The sequence below is a fragment of the Contarinia nasturtii genome, unplaced genomic scaffold (genome assembly GCF_009176525.2).
Source record: "Contarinia nasturtii isolate CC-2019 unplaced genomic scaffold, AAFC_CNas_1.1 Cnas_scaffold_2108, whole genome shotgun sequence".
NCBI classification, from domain to species: Eukaryota; Metazoa; Arthropoda; class Insecta; order Diptera; family Cecidomyiidae; genus Contarinia; species Contarinia nasturtii.
The window spans coordinates 302923-321078 of NW_022199438.1; the positions used below are offsets into that span (position 1 = coordinate 302923).

Consider the following 18156-nt stretch of genomic DNA (forward strand, 5'->3'; position numbering starts at 1 on the left):
TAACGATCAATTGGAAGATACCAGGTTTTGATGAAAGTTTAATTAAACTTAAATTACTTAAAAAACTTGACGTGTTCAATATTTCCGACGAAACTCTGCTGAATATTGTTCAAAATCTGCCAATTTTGCGATGGTTGGAGGTGGTTTCTCAACGCGTAACATTTGACGGAATCGAGCGTGCCTTATTATATGGCCGAGAATCACAATGCATCAAGATTAAATTTGTTAAGAGTTCCATAGATTTGAATGAATACAATTCAATTTTGGCTTTGGCAAGCAATCATCGTATGATGGTAAGAATTTGGATACGAGGCGAGATAAATGTTCCCGAAGATGTTCAACGCGCACATGAAAAATGCCTTCGAATATTTAAGATTAAGCGACTTAATATGGTCACAAGTTAACTTTTATGGAATTTATTTAAAAAAAAACTTCAAAAAATCTATGGAGATAGTTCCAAGACATTTGTCTATTAAACTGAATAAAAATCATTGAATAAATTTGCAACATGTTTTTTTAGTTTATAATTCATAAATGGTAAACAATAGATCTAGAGAGAAATAAGAATTGGTTTTTTAAATATAATCCTATGAAACTCAAATGGTAATTTATTGCATTTATTCAATGTTCGCACACTATCTGCAATAATAAAATATATTTAAAAAAAAAAAATAGCTTAAAAAAAAAATGTTTAACTTTCCTTAGTACAGATCGACATAAAGTGCCCTAAAAATGAGTTTGTTAAAGTATATGGTGCCCTTTTGGGTATTAAGGACAGGGGAGCACCCCATACAAGAAAGAGCGCCACAAACAAGAAATGTGTCCGCACCTACATGCTTATAACAGCTCCAAATGTTTGATAGCCGTTTTAAAGTAAAGAAAGACAATTTAATTTCAATATGATATGAATGCGAATCATCTCTGACTCCTTTACACCACAAAACTTTTTTTGGAAGAAAAGATAGTCATCACATTTTTAACGGATATTTAACTTACTTGGAGAAAAAAAATAAAAATTCGATAAAAATGATTTTTGATCTTTGTCATCAAAATTTAAACCAAATCAATTGCCTTTTGAAAATAGGTCATGCACAACTAAATGGTCTATATTATCTAGTTCAATCATAAAGTAAAAATTTGTTATCTCTGTCAACCAATCGTTGTCTCAATTATTAATTTTGTAATAAATTTTAAATAAATCCTAAATTTTTAAATTTCTGATGACCTTGAAATAAAAACAAACTATAGTGTTTGATACATCGTTTGAAAGAAGACTTGTTTTCTCGAATAACGAATTTGAAGCCATTTTAAGGTCCAAATAAAATCTAAAAAAAACACCAAAAATTTGGATTTTGTATGGGAACTATACCTATATGATATCGTAATGAAGTGAAACTTTGCACATGTCCAAAAAACGGTGATTTAGTTGCAACAAACATTGATTTATTTAACATTATTTTATTGATCTACTCTCATTGGTTAAACATTATGCTTAATTTTATGTAAAAACTATTTTACGAATGCTTATTATTAGAGTTGTTTGATTTTGACTTTTTTTGATATTATCCGCTCGGGAATGTATTAGGTAAAAATTGATGTTTCTCACATTCTCACACTTGTTTGATTTGTATTATAATTTATAAATGTGATTTGGTGAATGAAATTAGGCTAAATAATTGTATACATCTTTTTGATCGGCCTTTCGTTCCAAGTATTCCTTTTCGATGAGAATATCGATACATTTCTGTGGAAACAAACAAAATATATGAGTTAGCTTTAAATCAAGAATTTATAAAAAAAAAAATTAAATGAAATGCTATGTATTACCTTAATGATCGAAACTTTCGGCTTGAATCGTGCTGAAAGTTGTGTGAATACCTCACCGACCAACGTTTGATGATTGAGAACTTTTCGCATTTTCATAATACGTACAATGGCCGCCTGTATCAAAAGGTTACGATCCTCTTGAATCTGCCTATGCGTCGCTTCCTGTTCGGCCTTCACTTCGACTTTTAGCGGCACGTTTAAGTTGTGACGCAATTTTTTGCTATTAACAAAATTGAAATTCAATTAGTATATTATTATCAATGTGACGAAATAGAATGAAGATAACTCACTTTTTATAGGCCAAAAACAGTTCAAGGACTGATTGATCGTTCATGCTGCTCTCATCATCTGAGCATGTAAGTAATTTTGCTTTTAAAAACGATTGTAGAATTTGAGTCAAGTAGTCTTTGGTGATTCCTGAAATATTCAAAGAAATAAATGAGATACTGCCACCAAATAAAATGATGAAATGAAATAATTGCAACTTACCAGTACTTTCACCAAGTTGTTGAACCGTTAGGCTAGTTTGTTCGTTGAATTGTAGTAACACAGCCATTTGATGTGTGCTTACCTATGGATAAAATTGAAGAATTCATTTTAAATAATAATAAGAAGATGCTCAATACAATTGCAATTGTGTTTAACAATTCAAATCTGAAAGTTACCTGTAATGTGTATCGACTTTTGAAGCAATTTGTCATAATTTCGCCTTTGCTCAAGCTATACAGCCAGCTAAGTTTTCGGCCCGAATGAATCCCGGCATAGAAACCAGTGTAGTTTTGTATCGATTTTTCTAGTTCGGATGGTAAATTAAACTGAATGCTTTGACTGAATGACCATGCTCCGCTTGACAGAACTTGAATGCTAAAATCGATTTCGCTTGTTTCGTTGGAACTTTTCATTTTCGCTTTAAATTGGTCATTCAGATCTTTGGATAGTCCAATGTCATTGAACATTCGTGTCAATTTGTTTGTATATTCATAGCCGCAGGCCTGTTTTAATTTTGAAATCATTGACGCTTCGGCATCATCTGAGGCCGATGTATGATTTATCAATCGTTTTGATAACATTTTGCTGTAAAATTTCTGGAACACATCTTTATCTTCGATATGTTTAAAAACGGTCATTGCTTGATTAAGAGCGTATTCGAGTTCCGCTTCTTCGGGATTTTTGCTCGATTTTTTCAACAGCGAATTACAATAATCGGCCAACAGTTTTGGGCTCAGGGTTGGGTCTCCACTTTTCTTAACCACTGAATTTCTATTCATAAATTGATCGCAGGCTTTATCAAGTGCATTCATGAATAGAACTTCACAATTGAATTGATTTTGTACAATATCATGATATTTATTATACACAGACAGTGATTCCTCAATATATATTTTTGAATCCTACAAAAAAAAAACGAAAAAAATTGATGAATGAATTTGAAAAAATGAAAAATCGTTATTTGATAATCCATGCTTACCTTAACCGCTTGTTCGCTGCAATTCTCGAGCTTATCCAAGCCAGCCTTCATTACGTGCTCTTCAAATATTGAGCTTAATCGTTTAAGTACAGCTTTTGATCGAATTGCCATCGAATACGTCACGGACATATCTTTCATTTTGTCACCCTGCAACATTGCCCGAAATTCAACATCAAATATTTCAAGATGCATTGTGACTAATGTGTCAGTCAGAACCTTCAAAATGGGTGCTTTAGTTGTATTGTGTAACAAAACAACGCGCTCCTTCATTTCATCATCAATAAGTCTGATGACATGTTGCATAAAATTAACAAACGATTTCCCTTCTCGGTAGTACTTTTCGATGGCCCGCACACTTTCTTTCTGATAGTATGTATCGGTTCCTTGTATCACACGCTCTTCGAATTTTTGATAAACCTGTACAAATGTGATTCAAAAATGAATACACATTTTTCCGGTTAGTGTGAATGAAAAAGAGAGAAAATAATGAATAAAGTACCTTTAAATGCGAAGTGATATCATCGGAATCTATTGGAGATTCTAAACAACCGAGATCGATGTATGATTCTACAACCGCTTTTATTGCATCCTTATTGATCCAATCGCCGGATCGGCTTCGTTCGAACATTCTCAATGCTGCGTTTGCCATCTTTTCATTTAAATGCTCAAAAAGATGAATGCGCCATGTTTCGTATAAAATCAGTTCGACTCTTTGGAAATGTGGGTCTTTTTTTTTATGTTGCCTATCTAAATACGTTGACGCTGCAATGAGAATTCGACTTGATAACCGAAAATCGGTCCATATCCTGCAGTAATAATTCAATACTGTCTCATCCTGATCGGAATCCGGTATTTTCTAAAATTGATTGGACATCACATTTTTTTTTAATCATTTGATTTAATACAAAACTAATGTTAGTGTCAGTTGATGAAAATATTTTCTAAGAAGTAGAAGAATTTGATTAATTTATACCTTCGAAATTTCAGAGATGTGAACGTCTAAATATTGACGAATCGCATTACAAATACGCTTGTAGCAACAAGCCAACGGCGAATCTCTTTCGTGTACGTTCGAAATTTCTCTGCCATTCACGCAATATTCCATAATAAGCCTAAAAAAATTGACAAAAAAAAATCATTAATGTTATAATGAATAATAATAATGAATAAAGAAAAACTCATTAGTATATGAGCAAATATCTCAATGAGCCAGTTCAACAAAATGATTTTAATAATTAGAAAAAAATATCGACAACGTGATTTCTTGGACATGTACTTACGTGTAAAATTCCATAAATTCGGAGGAGGCCATCTTCTTAACAGCGTAAATTTGTTCCAATGTTTCACGAAACATTTCCAGCGACTGTTGAAGAGAAATTTTTTAAATATAATTGTTGTTTTTTAAAGTGAACTTATAATGAATAAAAACGGCTTTTAACCTTTGCATCTTTGATTTGGGCGTCTTCATATCTAAACCTTTGTGCGGCCATTTTAAGTCAAAATACAAATTATAATTATGAATTAAAATAAATGTTGATTGTGGTTCCTTCTAATGGACTTTTTAACGTTATATGTGACAATAACACTTATCGCTGTATTTCTGTAGAGCTCTCTATTTGCTTTGAATTCTACAACTCGATGAAAAACTTTATCAATGAATGTATTAAATGAGTTTTTTTTTAATAAAATAAGACCGAGAACAATATGATGTGACGTCACAATGAAAAACTGTACACCAAATGAAAACTGGTAAATGTACAGCAAAACAAACTTCAGAAAAAATGTATATGGACGTTGTGTAAATATCAATATGATACTGTGCTTGTTCAGTGTGTTCACTGTCTTATGCACAGACTGAAGAACTCTCATTAGTAAATGTGGCCGTAGTCATAATAGGCCTATATTCTCAAACGTTCTTAATAAAAATGTACTTAAAAGAGAGTTGCCATTTTTAAAGTCCTAAAATGTGATGCAGGTCACATCAGCCAAGGTCAATTAGATCTAATGACATAAAATGAGTTTCAGTTGTATTTCTTCTCTCGTTCGAAAGGCTTTTTCCTCAAATTAGTTCCTACCAATAGCTTTTAAATTAATGAGTTTAAAACAACATCAATGAAAATTAATCAGACATTATATTGAGATATTTTCAGCCAGATATCGTCAGGAGCTGAAATTGAGTGAAAGCAACAGCATTTTTACATTTTATTGATTGAAGTGGATTTAGTAGTAGAACTTCAAATCTTCAAAGGAAATTCTTCAAATTCAGTAGTGAATACGTCTGCGTAAAGAAAACATCTTGAGAAGTTGAAGTGAATTCAATTTACAAAAGTACTTTGGTTATCACAATATTTGGATGTTTTGTGCATTTTGTTAATTTTTCGCAAGTTACTCCTTTTATCAAATTGTTTGAGTCTTAAAAACTAAACCGAAATATTGCCTTTAAATTGTCGCCGAGAATCATATCATAAAAAATTGTTGGAAAATGTCGACCGATATAGATAAAAACAGTTTTGTTGAAAACCATCTAGCTATAGATAAAGATGAGTATCTAAAAAAACTATCTAGATACCATCTATATAGTATCTATCTAAGTATTTTTTCTAGATACTTTTCAGATGAAAACAAGTGAAAGCCAATTTAAATATGTTACATTTTTATATGTAAAATATTATATCGATGACGCTAGAAAATCCATACTGAAATACAGATAATACAAATAAATTTTAAAAAATATATAGTTTATTTGCACATATTTTTTGTTTCGAATACAGTTTATTACAATATTTTTTTGTTATACTTGATAAGCAAAGCGTGTTCAAAATTTTTCGACGAAATTCTTCTATATGATTTTGATTTTCATCTTTTCGCGATCTAACGAAAAGATGTTTAGATATCGTTATTATTTCTAGATAGATATTAGATTAGATGGCCAAATTTTGAACTATCTAGATAAGATGTTTAGATACCATCTTATCTATCTTATCTGAGTATCTAAAAATAGATTGTCATCTAAAGCAAACACTGGCTACGAAATATTAGTAACTATTTGGAACAATCAGGTCAATCGTTCCTGAATTAATAAGTCGACTAAATCGACTTATAATTCAAAATCTACGTTTTTGCAGTAATTCTTCGATTTCCATTCAATTAAATGATATAGTTTTTTGATTTGAATAAAAACATGCATGGACAATGTCCAAGTGTATTTTCATTTGTAATTTTATTTTTGTAGCTATAATTAAGTTAGGTTTACATGTAGCTTATGGAATTTGAAATTATTACGAATCAAAATTCATTCAATTCGTGTGCAATTGCACTGATAATGGCAAATGGTTTAATCACAACAATTGAATTTATTCGATTGTTTTTGAATTTTTCGAGATGTAAATGTCGGTGATGCCCTTTTTATTATCTGAAAAATGTAGTTCAATATCTTCCAAAGATCGTTGTTCGGTTTCCGGTAAAATGTTATACATAACAATTAGCCTGCAAAAAAACATGTTCATTGTTTATCCATCAATCATAGTATCTTATTAGTCGCTTTAGCGCATGAATTATATACCCAGTTAAACTGATAATGCCATAAAATATAATGGCTCCAGGTAGCGATAGCCAAGTTTCAACATTGTAATAGGTTTTCGTTGCAATTGCAGCCACAACATATTGATTGGCGGTTACAATGCCGCAAAGGAATGTACGTGATCTGAAAATCGAATGTTTTCGAATATTAAATTACGCATTACTTTGCATAACTTAAATTTAATATTTACTTTAATGGAAATACTTCGCTGACGTAAATGTGTGGTAATCCCGAGACACCAATTTTTGTTGCGAATTGCATGACTAAAATGAGTGCTAATGCTAAATAACCATAATCACCGACCACACTGCGAATATAATTATATTTTATTGGCGCCTCCTCTGGATTATCTTGAAACGATGACCATCCCGGCGGACAGAATACATAACCATAAATACCTGCAATAAATCAATTCATTCTTCACATTTTTCCACTTTTCCAGTTGAATTTTACACAAACCCAATCCAAATGAACACAGAGTAACAATCGAGCTTGAGGTGATATAAAGAAATCGACGCCCCAATTTTTTCACCGTTGAAATCAGTAGTATACTAGCTGGCATACCGAGGCCGGCATTTATTAAAAGCGTCAAATTTGCATTTAAAGGTACTCCAAACGCTTTGATCACTTGTATGATGTATGGTTGCCTAGAAAAATGCAGCAAAATATCGAATCATTTTGAAATACTCAAATTTTTGAGACTGATGTTTGCAACGGAAATGAAGAGATAACACTTGCCACACAATAATCGCACAAAATTCGTAGAAGAAATGCAAACACGATATCAAAATGAACGGTTTTAATGAGCGTTTTCGATTTAACTCTTTGATTTTATCGAGAAACGTTGGCTTTGGATGTTGACATTTTACTGCACTTTTTGAACACGGTTTACATGAGCTCGATGTATCACTGTAACTTTGTAGCCTTTTAAATTCATCGTATATCGTTTGTGGAGACACCCAACCTATAATTAAAAAATCTAGTGAAATTGAAATAGAAAATTGGCGAGAAAATTACAACCTCTCAACCATTGCAATGCAGCTTGAGCATCATTTTGTTTGTCGTTTAGAATTGACCAACTGGGAGACTCTGGAATCTAAACATAAAGTATTTTGGAGATATTGTTTTGAGCAGTGTTTCATAAATGAATGGATATATCTATCTATTTATGAAACACTGATTTTGAGTTTGAAAAATAAGCTTTGTAAACTTTTATCAATTATAGAATTTGCGAATAAAAAAAACAGATCATGTTTTAGCTAACTAGCGCATCTCATCTAATAAAACCGCGCTATTGTATGAAATACAAAGAGAGAAACAGCTTAAAAGATTAAAACGATTTTATTCCAATTTGGAGTTTCGAGGCTGTTTTTATAATCCTTGCCATAGGAGCTCCCAAGCAAATTCTTTCGATTTGCTAGGAATTTTTCGACCGAAATGCTCGGAGCGGGCCTCCCGTTGGGCATCACTTTTGATCAGAGAAAAATCGACTTTTTCCGGGACCTTCTCTATATTTTTCACGAAACGTCATTTAAATTTTTGTCACTATACACCTTTAAAATCTTCGAAATATACACTCAACACATATAATCCGCTCTTTCAGTCTTATTGAGAGTCTTTCAAACGAATAGCGACTGAGTTAAGCAAACAGTAAGTAACTAGTTAATATAGAAAAAAACCTACAAAAAGCACAGCAAGGAAGCAACTGCATGGGAATAGCGCGCAAACCAAGGCAATTTGTCGCCAAGACAATGTTAACGCTAGGCCTGTTACGATGAAAACTCCGAAATTGTAGCACATTACTGCAATGATTGACATTGGACCGCGCACCATTGGCTCACTTCAAAAAAAAAAAAAACATTCGTAATAATTACCCACCTTCAATTTATTAATAACTATTTCAGTGTGGTTATTTTGGCTTAATGAACGCATTTTTCGTGACAAGCAAAAACTTTTTATTTATTTTCACTCAAAACAATTTATTAGATAAATTGCTTATTAACAGCATTTAATATGTGGTATTAAATCGTGGAATCAACTCATAGCCATTTTGTTACGCTGGCCTCGATTTTTGTTTCATCAATCTTATTCACTTATTTTCGCGATTTTTCGTACACAAAAAATTATTTTCAAATAAACACCAAAAACTATTCATCAAATTTACCTGATTTCGCTAACATAAGTTACTGATGGTGCTTCTTTCAATCCCATGCAGAAACCAATCATAGCAAAACACACACAAATCAACGGAAATGAATGTGACAGACCAAGTATTATCCATGTAATAGCAAGTGGAATAGTTACAAATAAAATCGCCTTTCGACGGCCGATTTTATCACATATCGGTCCGCTCAATAAACTTCCAATTGGATGGGCTATATGAGCAAAACTCGCTGCAAAATTGAATGAGAGAAATAATCCAATAGAAAATTATTTAAAAAAATAAATTAGAACAAAAAAAAGGTCCATTAATGCTTTTTTGAACAAATCCATGTGTGTGGAGCAAAGGTATGCCGTGGAAAAGTAGATTAATCAGTCACTGTCTCTTGAAAATGTTCGTTTCGAATTTTTAATCAAAATCTTACATAGCCACGATGTTTGAGCTGGTGTAACTAAAAGTGTTTCATCTGGATTCAAATAAATGCACGATCCGTTTAATGACGATATTACAATTGAAGAGATCGCGAAGAATTCGCCCAAATTGAAAATGATCAGATTTTTTGCGAAAGTCGCCAGAATCTGTAAATAAAATATGAATACGAATTTTACTCAAAACTATGCGTAATTATTCAAAATTCGTTAGAAATGTTTCCGTTTATTAAAGAACGAACAAAGTGAGCGAATCAAATTTTCCACTCCATTCCATCGTGTTTTAATAGGTTCGAAATGATGTTGAATGAAAATCGCTTTTAACAGCTGACTAGCATCAAAAAATCTAATCTGATTTGAAAAATTGCTTTGAAAAATCCGAAATAAAAACGACCCACCTGAGGTAAAATACGTCGAAATGTGCTGACCTCTTGAACTTCCTCAGCGATTTTCTCCATATTTGCTTTGGTCTGCATTATTCTTGCTTTGCGGAAGTGCTTGTTTTGTGCGACAAACAACAGTTGATTGCCGACTAAAAATGCAAATGAAATTCACATGCTATTTTGTGCTTTCAGCTTCGCTGACTTCAAATGTATGGATCATTAATCAGAATTATTTTGCTCACTTTTCACCACTATATAGAGTACTAATATATAATAATAATTTTCTATAGTTCAGTGCACAGTTGAGATGACGTGCTATTTTGATACGTATATGTGAGAATGTTGATTTATGGCATATCATCGAGGCATGTGTATGTCATTTTGAATGTTTGATTTACGGGCAGCTTTTTTGTGAAAAATAAAATCATTTTTATACTTTTTTCAACTACAATAAAATTGCTTATATTTATTTACGGGATTTTACCGAATGAATAGGTTTATCGTTAATAATTTCTATTATGATTTTATGAGACAATTAATCGGAATGCAAGATAATGAAATATTCAGAAAATTGTTTAAAAGAATGTATACAGTTATATCTATTGAAAATTAACAAATCGATCATTATTATTTATTTATTCCATTTATATGCCATAATTTTAATTAGAGATTAAAAGGAATGAGTGAAAAAATGGGAAATTTGATTAATTTTTATATAACCATTTTAATGTGATGCCACATTTTTCGAACTAATTTTGTTAGTTTAAATTCCATATTTCGTCACCAGACATTATATTGAGATATTTTCGGGCAGCTGAAGCAGCTCGGCTAACGTCAGGCGGTGAAATGGAGTGAAAACAATGGAAGTGATTTTTATAGTAATTGTAGCAAAGTAGGTTTATTTATAACCATAAGAATCACTTTTACTGTTTTTACTTCTTTTCAGCGCCTGACGTTAGCTTCCTGAGCTGAAGCAGTGGCTTGAAATATCTCAATACAATAAGGGTTGCGGCATATAAAAGTACTAAGTAAGAGCTGTTGCAGGCACCGGATAGGTCTGAGCAATGTAAATGCTGCTAAAAAAAATTACATGGAATTAGTGTCTGCATTTCACCGCGGTGCCGATAACAGCAAGCTGCTACATAAAAAAGCGAATATCGAATAGTTGTCAAAAAACGGATCATTTCAGACCTCAAAACTCTGCTCATACAAAATCAGCGAACGCATGTATGATATGCAAAACTGGCTATAGAATGGAAAAATAGAAGTGGCAATAAAACCACAAATTCAAGATTGACTTTTCGAATTCTGAAAAGTCATTTTGCGAAAATGTGTGATAAAATATATATAAAAAATCAAATTGCCAATAATCGTTACAGTTGTCCATACAAAATTACATTGTTGAATTGACAACTGGGAATGACCCATATTAAAACAGCCCATTTAAGCTATAACAAAATCGTAAAATTTCCCGAGAATCTATAAAAAAATCTTTTGTAATTGCTTGTCCACGTTTTATCAATTTGTATGACCAACACAGTATGAGCTAATGAGGATACATACTGCACATTTAAATGCAAATTGCAATGAATTTCTCCACATTTTGATTGATTCCCACATGTTTTTTTCGTTTATTCAAGTGTCTTCACATCTCCGAAATCAATTTTGATCAAATAAGATGGGCGTACAAAAAATTGTGAAAAACATCACTTTCGATAGTAATCGATAAGTCAAACGAATCTCAATGAATGAACATTTCAAAGTCATTTCACGTGCTTTGATGATAATGTACAAGTACATCCGTTGTTTGCTGATCTAATCATATCTACGATATGTGTTGAATTAACGGAGAGACGCTACAGGTCACAGCGTTCACATGTTGCCTATCAAGTCACGCAATCAATTTGTTGATATTTTCGAATTTGACAATAGCATCGAGAGAGGAATATTGCATTTGCTAACTGCATTTTAATAACGTGCAATTATTCCAATTACACATTATTTAATTATTTGCGGAACTAACAGAAACAAATTACATCAACCAATCATAAACGATACATTTCTCACCAAATGAAAAGCAATTCGTGAATATGTGTATATGCACATAAAAGTGTTCAGTTAATTCAATAAATTTGTCTTATAATTTCAACTAATTCGATATATTTGTCATTCCGCAAACAATCGACAATAAACAACAGATCATTCGTGCCGTTTTGTTATACGTAAATCAAGTGATTGACGTGTTTTTTTGTGCGTTTTTTCCTGGCGATTATTATTCGCTCTTTTGTATAATATTCTTAGATTTTGTGATAGTCAAACGTTTATTTTGACAGCATTTTTGTAAGATTTGAATTGGAATTTCGTTAATTCAATCAATTTTGATTATTCAGAGAATGGGTTTTTATCTATTCTCTATCACATCTCTTTCGCCATAGCAACCTTAAGATAAAAACTGCTGTTAAATAAAGAATTAACTCAAAAAAAAAATCAAAAAGTGTGCTTTATTATTGCTGATAATATGTGAATATAAAAAAAACCAAACTTTCTTTTAATTTATTGTTCAAAAACTTCGGTGGAAAAGGTTATAACATTTAAATTAAATGAATTAAAGTCAACCTATCGTCTGTCGGCGCGTTGCTTCAATCTTGATGTCATTGTGCCTCTCATCTGTAACCATGATCCAATCTTTACTGAAATACAGCTTCAAATTATCAAGATCTGAAGGGTTTATACAAAATTGAATCACTCTGGCCGATTGGCATGCTTCAAAAACACTGATGGTACTATCAAATGATAAAATGCATTCAATGTTAATTTCCGTCAATAATTCCATGGCTGTGCTTATTTTAGACTTATTTGTAACTTCCCATGAATGCTCCATTCCTTTTACGTTGATCATTCTTAAAGTTGATCGATTTCGATTGATAAAGTCGAAAAAATAATTGGTAATTTTAAAGTTCTCACATTTCAACGAGAATACCTCCAATTGCTCGAATGATAGTGGGATTTTCTTTGGCACCGATGCCCATAATGTCAACGAGAATTCTTTGACATTTCGAAAGTGAATCGTTTTGAGATAACTACCGAAAAAACTTTCACTTTTAATGTTCAAAACTTCCAAATTTTGCATATACTTGCTTAGGCTCTGAATTAAAGTCGTGTTCACCATTTCACCCGAAATATAAAAGCTTCGCAATTGTGGGTTTAGCCGAAGGCAACAGGCAATATTATCGCGATTAAACCACCAACTACATTCACCGGTGTAACTACCAATTGTCAGGTGCTCCAATTTCGGAAAATGTGTCTCGATGCATTTTGGATTTGAAAACTTATTATAGCCGCAAATGAATTTTAATGAACGAAGTTGTGGAAACCATTTGTTAAAATCACAGATGTTATTATTCGAACGAGGGAGGCTGAACTCAAGACATTCAACTCTCTTGAATGATCTCGCCAAATTCTTCATTGCCATTTCGGTGGCATTCATTAGATCAAGTGTGCGCAGCGAATCTTCACAGTATTCATTCACATATTCGTCCAATAACGTATATTTATATTGTCCGCCATCGTTATGGACAGAATAATAAATAATTAAATGTGAGATCTGGTGGCCAAAATAACGCACAAATTTCATTGCTCTAGCTAAATCCAAGATCTGAATGCTGTCTTCAGTATCTTCCATTTTTATGGGGGGAACATAGGTCTCTTGGAAGAAATTCGATATATTTATTTTTTTGGTTTTGTATTTGCTTGCATAGACCCAGTTGACGGCTTGATGAAAATTGCGATGACTATCGGCCACGTCGAGCAATTCATCGAGCTCTAAATATTTGAAAATTTCCGCGAGACAATCGTTGTTCAAATTCACTAGGTTGGTGGTCGATTTGGCATTTTTGCCGGAATTTTTCTCTTCTTTTTCGTTAAATTGACGTTTGATCGATGTACCATTGTTTGAATCCATTTTTTATGACACTTTTCACAAATTGTTTTTTCACACAACCTTTTTCGAGAATTTCTTTTTGATGTTTTCAATTGACGGAGAATGAATATTTGATATTTGAACCAAAAAAATGATTTTAAAATGATGTTAACTGAACAACTGACTACTTACAAGTATATGATTTTTGTTAAATTTTGAGGTTTTTATATCCATTCACCAATTCGTTTACTCATCAAGTGAACAATTCATTACCTTAATCACAGAATGAAGTCATCACTCACGACCAGCACTCTTGCTGGAAGCAGCTTCTAACTATGTTGGTGTTAGTACTGTCGTGTAGATTAATGCTAGCGGCATACTAACACGAACTCAGAAGCAAATCTTGACAAACTCCTCTGTTAAAAACAAATTTGTTATGAATACGAAGCCGAACATGTCTATGCAAATGAACATTGACCCTTCATTAGCACTTTTTAGTGCACACTGCGCATGAACGAAGGAAAACTAGAAAATATTGATACAAATGAACAATTTTTCTACGAAGACTTTCGTTTACATCTTTATAAAGAATATTATTCAGTGTCGGAGATTTGACAATATTTAATTCAAATTATCGCAAAAAAGTAGCAAATCAATATAAATTTGCATGAAAAATAATAATTAAAGTAATCTTTATTTATTAAATTGTATGTCAAACATGTATTGGTACAAAAAAATGACATTAATACTAATTGATCATTTTGCTCAACATCCAGTCCAAGTATTGATCGACTTTCTGTAAATAAAAAAAGCACAATTTCGTTAAAACTAAATAAAAAAGAATAATGAGTTCTCACCGTATAAACGCTTGGTATATTCAATGTGCTACAGTTCTGATTCACGATTGATACAATGCCAGCCAAGTAAAAGTATTGATTTTTAATGACTGTTAAATCTTGTCCTAATAAGGGGCCGCCTTCATCTCCGTGGCACGGTCTCTGGCCATTTTCGTTATACGCACAAAATTGTTTCGATGTGATATTACCATGTGACTTTTGACACTCATCTGATTTAATTCCATACATATATGCATATAGTTTCTTATTATTTGTCTCGCCTAAAATCACAGTCAAATAAATAATAATTCTTTGGTAATTTTCATCAATTATTATATGTATACCATTTTCCTTCTCTCCGAAACCAACCACCGTGAATAAATCATTATCAGTGGTTTTATTCTTTAAATGCGAAGCAAACGGCAGACAAATTGGCATTGCCTCGTTATCTTTAACCGGCCGCGACAAACGAAGCAATGCTATATCATCGCTCTGCGAAATTGAATCTGGATCATAACTTTCATGGACAAAAATTTCGGCAATTTTTATATCTACAGCATCAGTTTTCTTTCTGCCCGCATTAACTTCCAACGATCCCACTTGCACAGATACAGGCTTGGATTTTAGATTAGCACCAAAAACACAACTAGCCGCTGTGAAATGTGAAACATTTTGAAGGAAAACAAAAGGTTCACATAATTTTATACATGAGAAGAAAAGATCGAAGCAGAAAGTAGTTGTTTTTCACTTGCGATACCTGTTACAGCGTAATTACTATGAATAAGATTGGCGGCACAACGGAAGTCCGCTCGAGATCTGCCTATAAATATAAAATAAAGATATTTCAATTATTTTATTGAAACATTCACATCTATGGAACAGCTTTAAGTATACTAACTCGTGAAAAAATTTCTCGAATATTCTATAAGCACAGTCCTTTGTTCAAATGTTAAATAAAAATTAATGTCAAAAATTCAAATAAAATTGTTAAAAATATTTTATTTGATGCTTACCACGGGTGAGCCGATACTAATTTTATTCCTTCATAATCGATTTGAATAAAATATTCTCGTCCACATTTTTTCGGCATATCGTCCTCAGTAAATGACGCCACATTATTTTCTGAACGAATAATATTCGGCACTAAAATTAGAAAGTGAAGACCAAAATAGGTACACACTTTGAAATGAATTATTATTTACAATTATTTGAGGCCCAAATTATAATTTATTTTCAATAAATAAAAAAATTAGATATTGATGGAACTTACGTGCTATGATAAGCGCGCAAACTATGTAGCGAAAGTATTGCATTTTGTGGGCTTCTACTGAGTGCGCAGTTTATACAATAAAATAGTTTATTATTCAGTTTGTACAATAAAATTGCTTCTGTGTGGTTAAAACTTACCTACCAATAGACTAATCTTGCATGGTTGTCATGCTTATAAACTTTCCTAAGATTATAATACAGTATTAGCTACCGATATAGTGCCTATCAATAGTTAATATTTGTACACATTTCGAATGAGTGACCATAATAATTTTTGTGAACTCTAATGTAAGCAATGACCCTTTTTGTATGTAGACTTTACAATCACATTGTTCACATTGGAGTTCACACAATCGAAATGTGTATAAATATCAACTATCGATAGGCACTGTTAATATAGTATTTCTTTAGAGCACTACTGCGGAAGGGTCTTTCAATTTGCTAAGGATTTCTTCTGAAAAAAAGTGAACACCTTTTTTGGTCACTCAATTTTTGAAATGGAAGACATTTTTTCGATTTTCAGGGGATTTTTGAGTCAATTCACCTCCCTCATAATCAATCTTTTTTCGAGTGAAATCCAAAATCCCTTTTTCAATTCATTTGATTTTCCACTCTTCACTTTTGGCGCGAGATTTTTTTTTCCACAAAGCCCCTAGAAACTTTTGCTCACACACTACTGCTATATCTGTAGCGTTTTCTAATCTCTGATAACACGTTTGACGTGGTGATGTTTGTGTCCATTTTGCCAGAAAAATGGTTTGGAAAATAAGTCCCGTGTGCAAAGAGTGACTTACAGTCAATTAAGTGAGATGATAATCAATGCGATTATATTTCATACGAATCATCATATTCATTTATTCGAAACAGTCTATATTTGTCCAGTATTTTTTACACACGGGTTTCATAAAACAATAAATATCATGTTATTGAATTGTGGTGATTCAAGTGACACACACTTGCAATTCTATCAAATATTTCTTGTTATGTAAATTAAATAGGAAAAAAAATTAGTCGCTTGTTTACAACAATAGATACCCGAGTATGTTTATTATACCATGTCCGCATCATTTTTTGAGAAATCAAAACAATCCCAAGGACAATTTGTTTTGGTCGAAAAACCAGTTTTTTTTCCATTGGTCTTCAACAATGTTTCGTTATCTCTTACAATTTCTTTATCAATATAAAACATTTTAAATGCGCTCTAATGCAAGACTTTGAACATCGTTTGATGCTCGAAAAGTGAATACATGAAGAGATTTCAATTGCGGTAGTTTTTTTTCAACATCAAACGTAGAATGTAAATACTAATAACCCGGATGCATATCTTTTCGAATGTTTGATATAAAATGGAAGATATTTAATTCATATTGTGGCAAAAATAATAATAATAGTAAATCAATGATACATATCTATAAATATTTGCATGAGAAAAATATGAAAGTAATCTTTATTTATTAAATTTACGTGTTTTGTTTGCTTTATTAAGTCAAAATAGAAAAAAACTGGTATAGTCCAAAGGTACATTTTTATTTGGACATTTTGCTCAGCATCCAGTTCAAGTGTTGATCGACTTTCTGTAAATAAAAAAGCGCAAATGTTTTCGTTTAAAATGAATAAGAAGCAACAATGTAACAATAATCTAAAGTTTAAATTCTAAACAGAAGAGCTCTTACAGTATAAACGCTTGGTATATTCAATGTGTTACAGTTCTGATTTACGATTGATACAATGCCAGCCAAGTAAAGGAATGGATGTTCAAGGTCTGTTAAATCTTGTCCTAATAGGGGACCGCCTTCATCTCCGTGGCACGGTCTCTGGCCATTTTCGTTATACGCACAAAATTGTTTCGATGTGATATTGCTATGAGTCTTTTGACACTCATCTGATTTAAGTCCATACATATATGCATATTGTTTATTATTACTTGTCTCGCCTAAAATCACAGTCGAATAATTAATATTTTTTTGGTAAAAGAAGTTTGAAATAAATGTGCGTTTAATTTGCACGTATCCATGTTTGGAATCTGTCTTTAATTAAATAGTGATGAGTTTAGTTCCTTAATGATTACAAATTCCGAAATTTGAGCAAATGAACAAAGTGTTAACACTGAACATTTTAACTTATGAAAATGATTGGAATTTTCAATTCAAACAAACAAACAAAACGAAAGCATTTCAACACGGTGTACGTGTCATCATCAGCTTCACTATCTTTAAGTTAGTTTTACTATTATATGTATACCATTTTCCTTTTCTCCAAAACCAACCAGCGTGAATAAATCATTA

General features: G+C 32.1%; 3 protein-coding genes across 3 annotated transcripts; all 3 read right to left on the reverse strand.

Annotated features, from left to right (window-relative positions):
• Positions 1-1575: 1575 nt before the first annotated feature.
• On the reverse strand, positions 1576-4838 carry LOC116347772 (cullin-1-like). The gene is made up of 10 exons (XM_031778490.1): positions 4735-4838; positions 4576-4658; positions 4269-4407; positions 3795-4151; positions 3296-3712; positions 2493-3218; positions 2317-2398; positions 2118-2244; positions 1828-2047; positions 1576-1744 (listed from the first exon to the last, which is right to left on the reverse strand). Exons 1-10 carry the CDS (start codon positions 4783-4785, stop codon positions 1664-1666), a joined length of 2283 nt encoding a protein of 760 aa, XP_031634350.1. The 5' UTR covers positions 4786-4838; the 3' UTR covers positions 1576-1663.
• Positions 4839-6532: 1694 nt separating this feature from the next.
• Positions 6533-10066, reverse strand: LOC116347784 (facilitated trehalose transporter Tret1-like). The gene is made up of 10 exons (XM_031778515.1): positions 9863-10066; positions 9461-9614; positions 9040-9268; positions 8559-8715; positions 7896-7971; positions 7614-7839; positions 7335-7522; positions 7066-7273; positions 6858-6998; positions 6533-6781 (listed from the first exon to the last, which is right to left on the reverse strand). Exons 1-10 carry the CDS (start codon positions 9938-9940, stop codon positions 6649-6651), a joined length of 1590 nt encoding a protein of 529 aa, XP_031634375.1. The 5' UTR covers positions 9941-10066; the 3' UTR covers positions 6533-6648.
• A 7266-nt stretch (positions 10067-17332) lies between these two features.
• On the reverse strand, positions 17333-18156 carry LOC116347797 (serine protease easter-like). Its single transcript, XM_031778526.1, has 3 exons — positions 18113-18156; positions 17545-17804; positions 17333-17445 (listed from the first exon to the last, which is right to left on the reverse strand). Exons 2-3 carry the CDS (start codon positions 17770-17772, stop codon positions 17398-17400), a joined length of 276 nt encoding a protein of 91 aa, XP_031634386.1. The 5' UTR covers positions 17773-17804; positions 18113-18156; the 3' UTR covers positions 17333-17397.

Bases quoted from the DNA above. Each gene is read 5' to 3' on its own strand.
- LOC116347772 (XM_031778490.1), bottom strand. From the start codon at position 4,785: ATGGCCGCACAAAGGTTTAGATATGAAGACGCCCAAATCAAAGATGCA. The intron at 4,152-4,268 runs GTATAAATTAAT...AATCAATTTTAG, and splicing joins ACATCTCTGAAATTTCGAAG to AAAATACCGGATTCCGATCA. The intron at 2,245-2,316 runs GTAAGTTGCAAT...TGAATATTTCAG, and splicing joins ACAACTTGGTGAAAGTACTG to GAATCACCAAAGACTACTTG.
- LOC116347784 (XM_031778515.1), bottom strand. From the start codon at position 9,940: ATGCAGACCAAAGCAAATATGGAGAAAATCGCTGAGGAAGTTCAAGAG. The intron at 9,615-9,862 runs GTGGGTCGTTTT...TTTTATTTACAG, and splicing joins TTCGACGTATTTTACCTCAG to ATTCTGGCGACTTTCGCAAA. The intron at 6,782-6,857 runs GTATATAATTCA...GTTTTTTTGCAG, and splicing joins GGCATTATCAGTTTAACTGG to GCTAATTGTTATGTATAACA.
- LOC116347797 (XM_031778526.1), bottom strand. From the start codon at position 17,772: ATGTATGGACTTAAATCAGATGAGTGTCAAAAGACTCATAGCAATATC. The intron at 17,446-17,544 runs GTAAGAGCTCTT...TTTTATTTACAG, and splicing joins ATATACCAAGCGTTTATACT to AAAGTCGATCAACACTTGAA.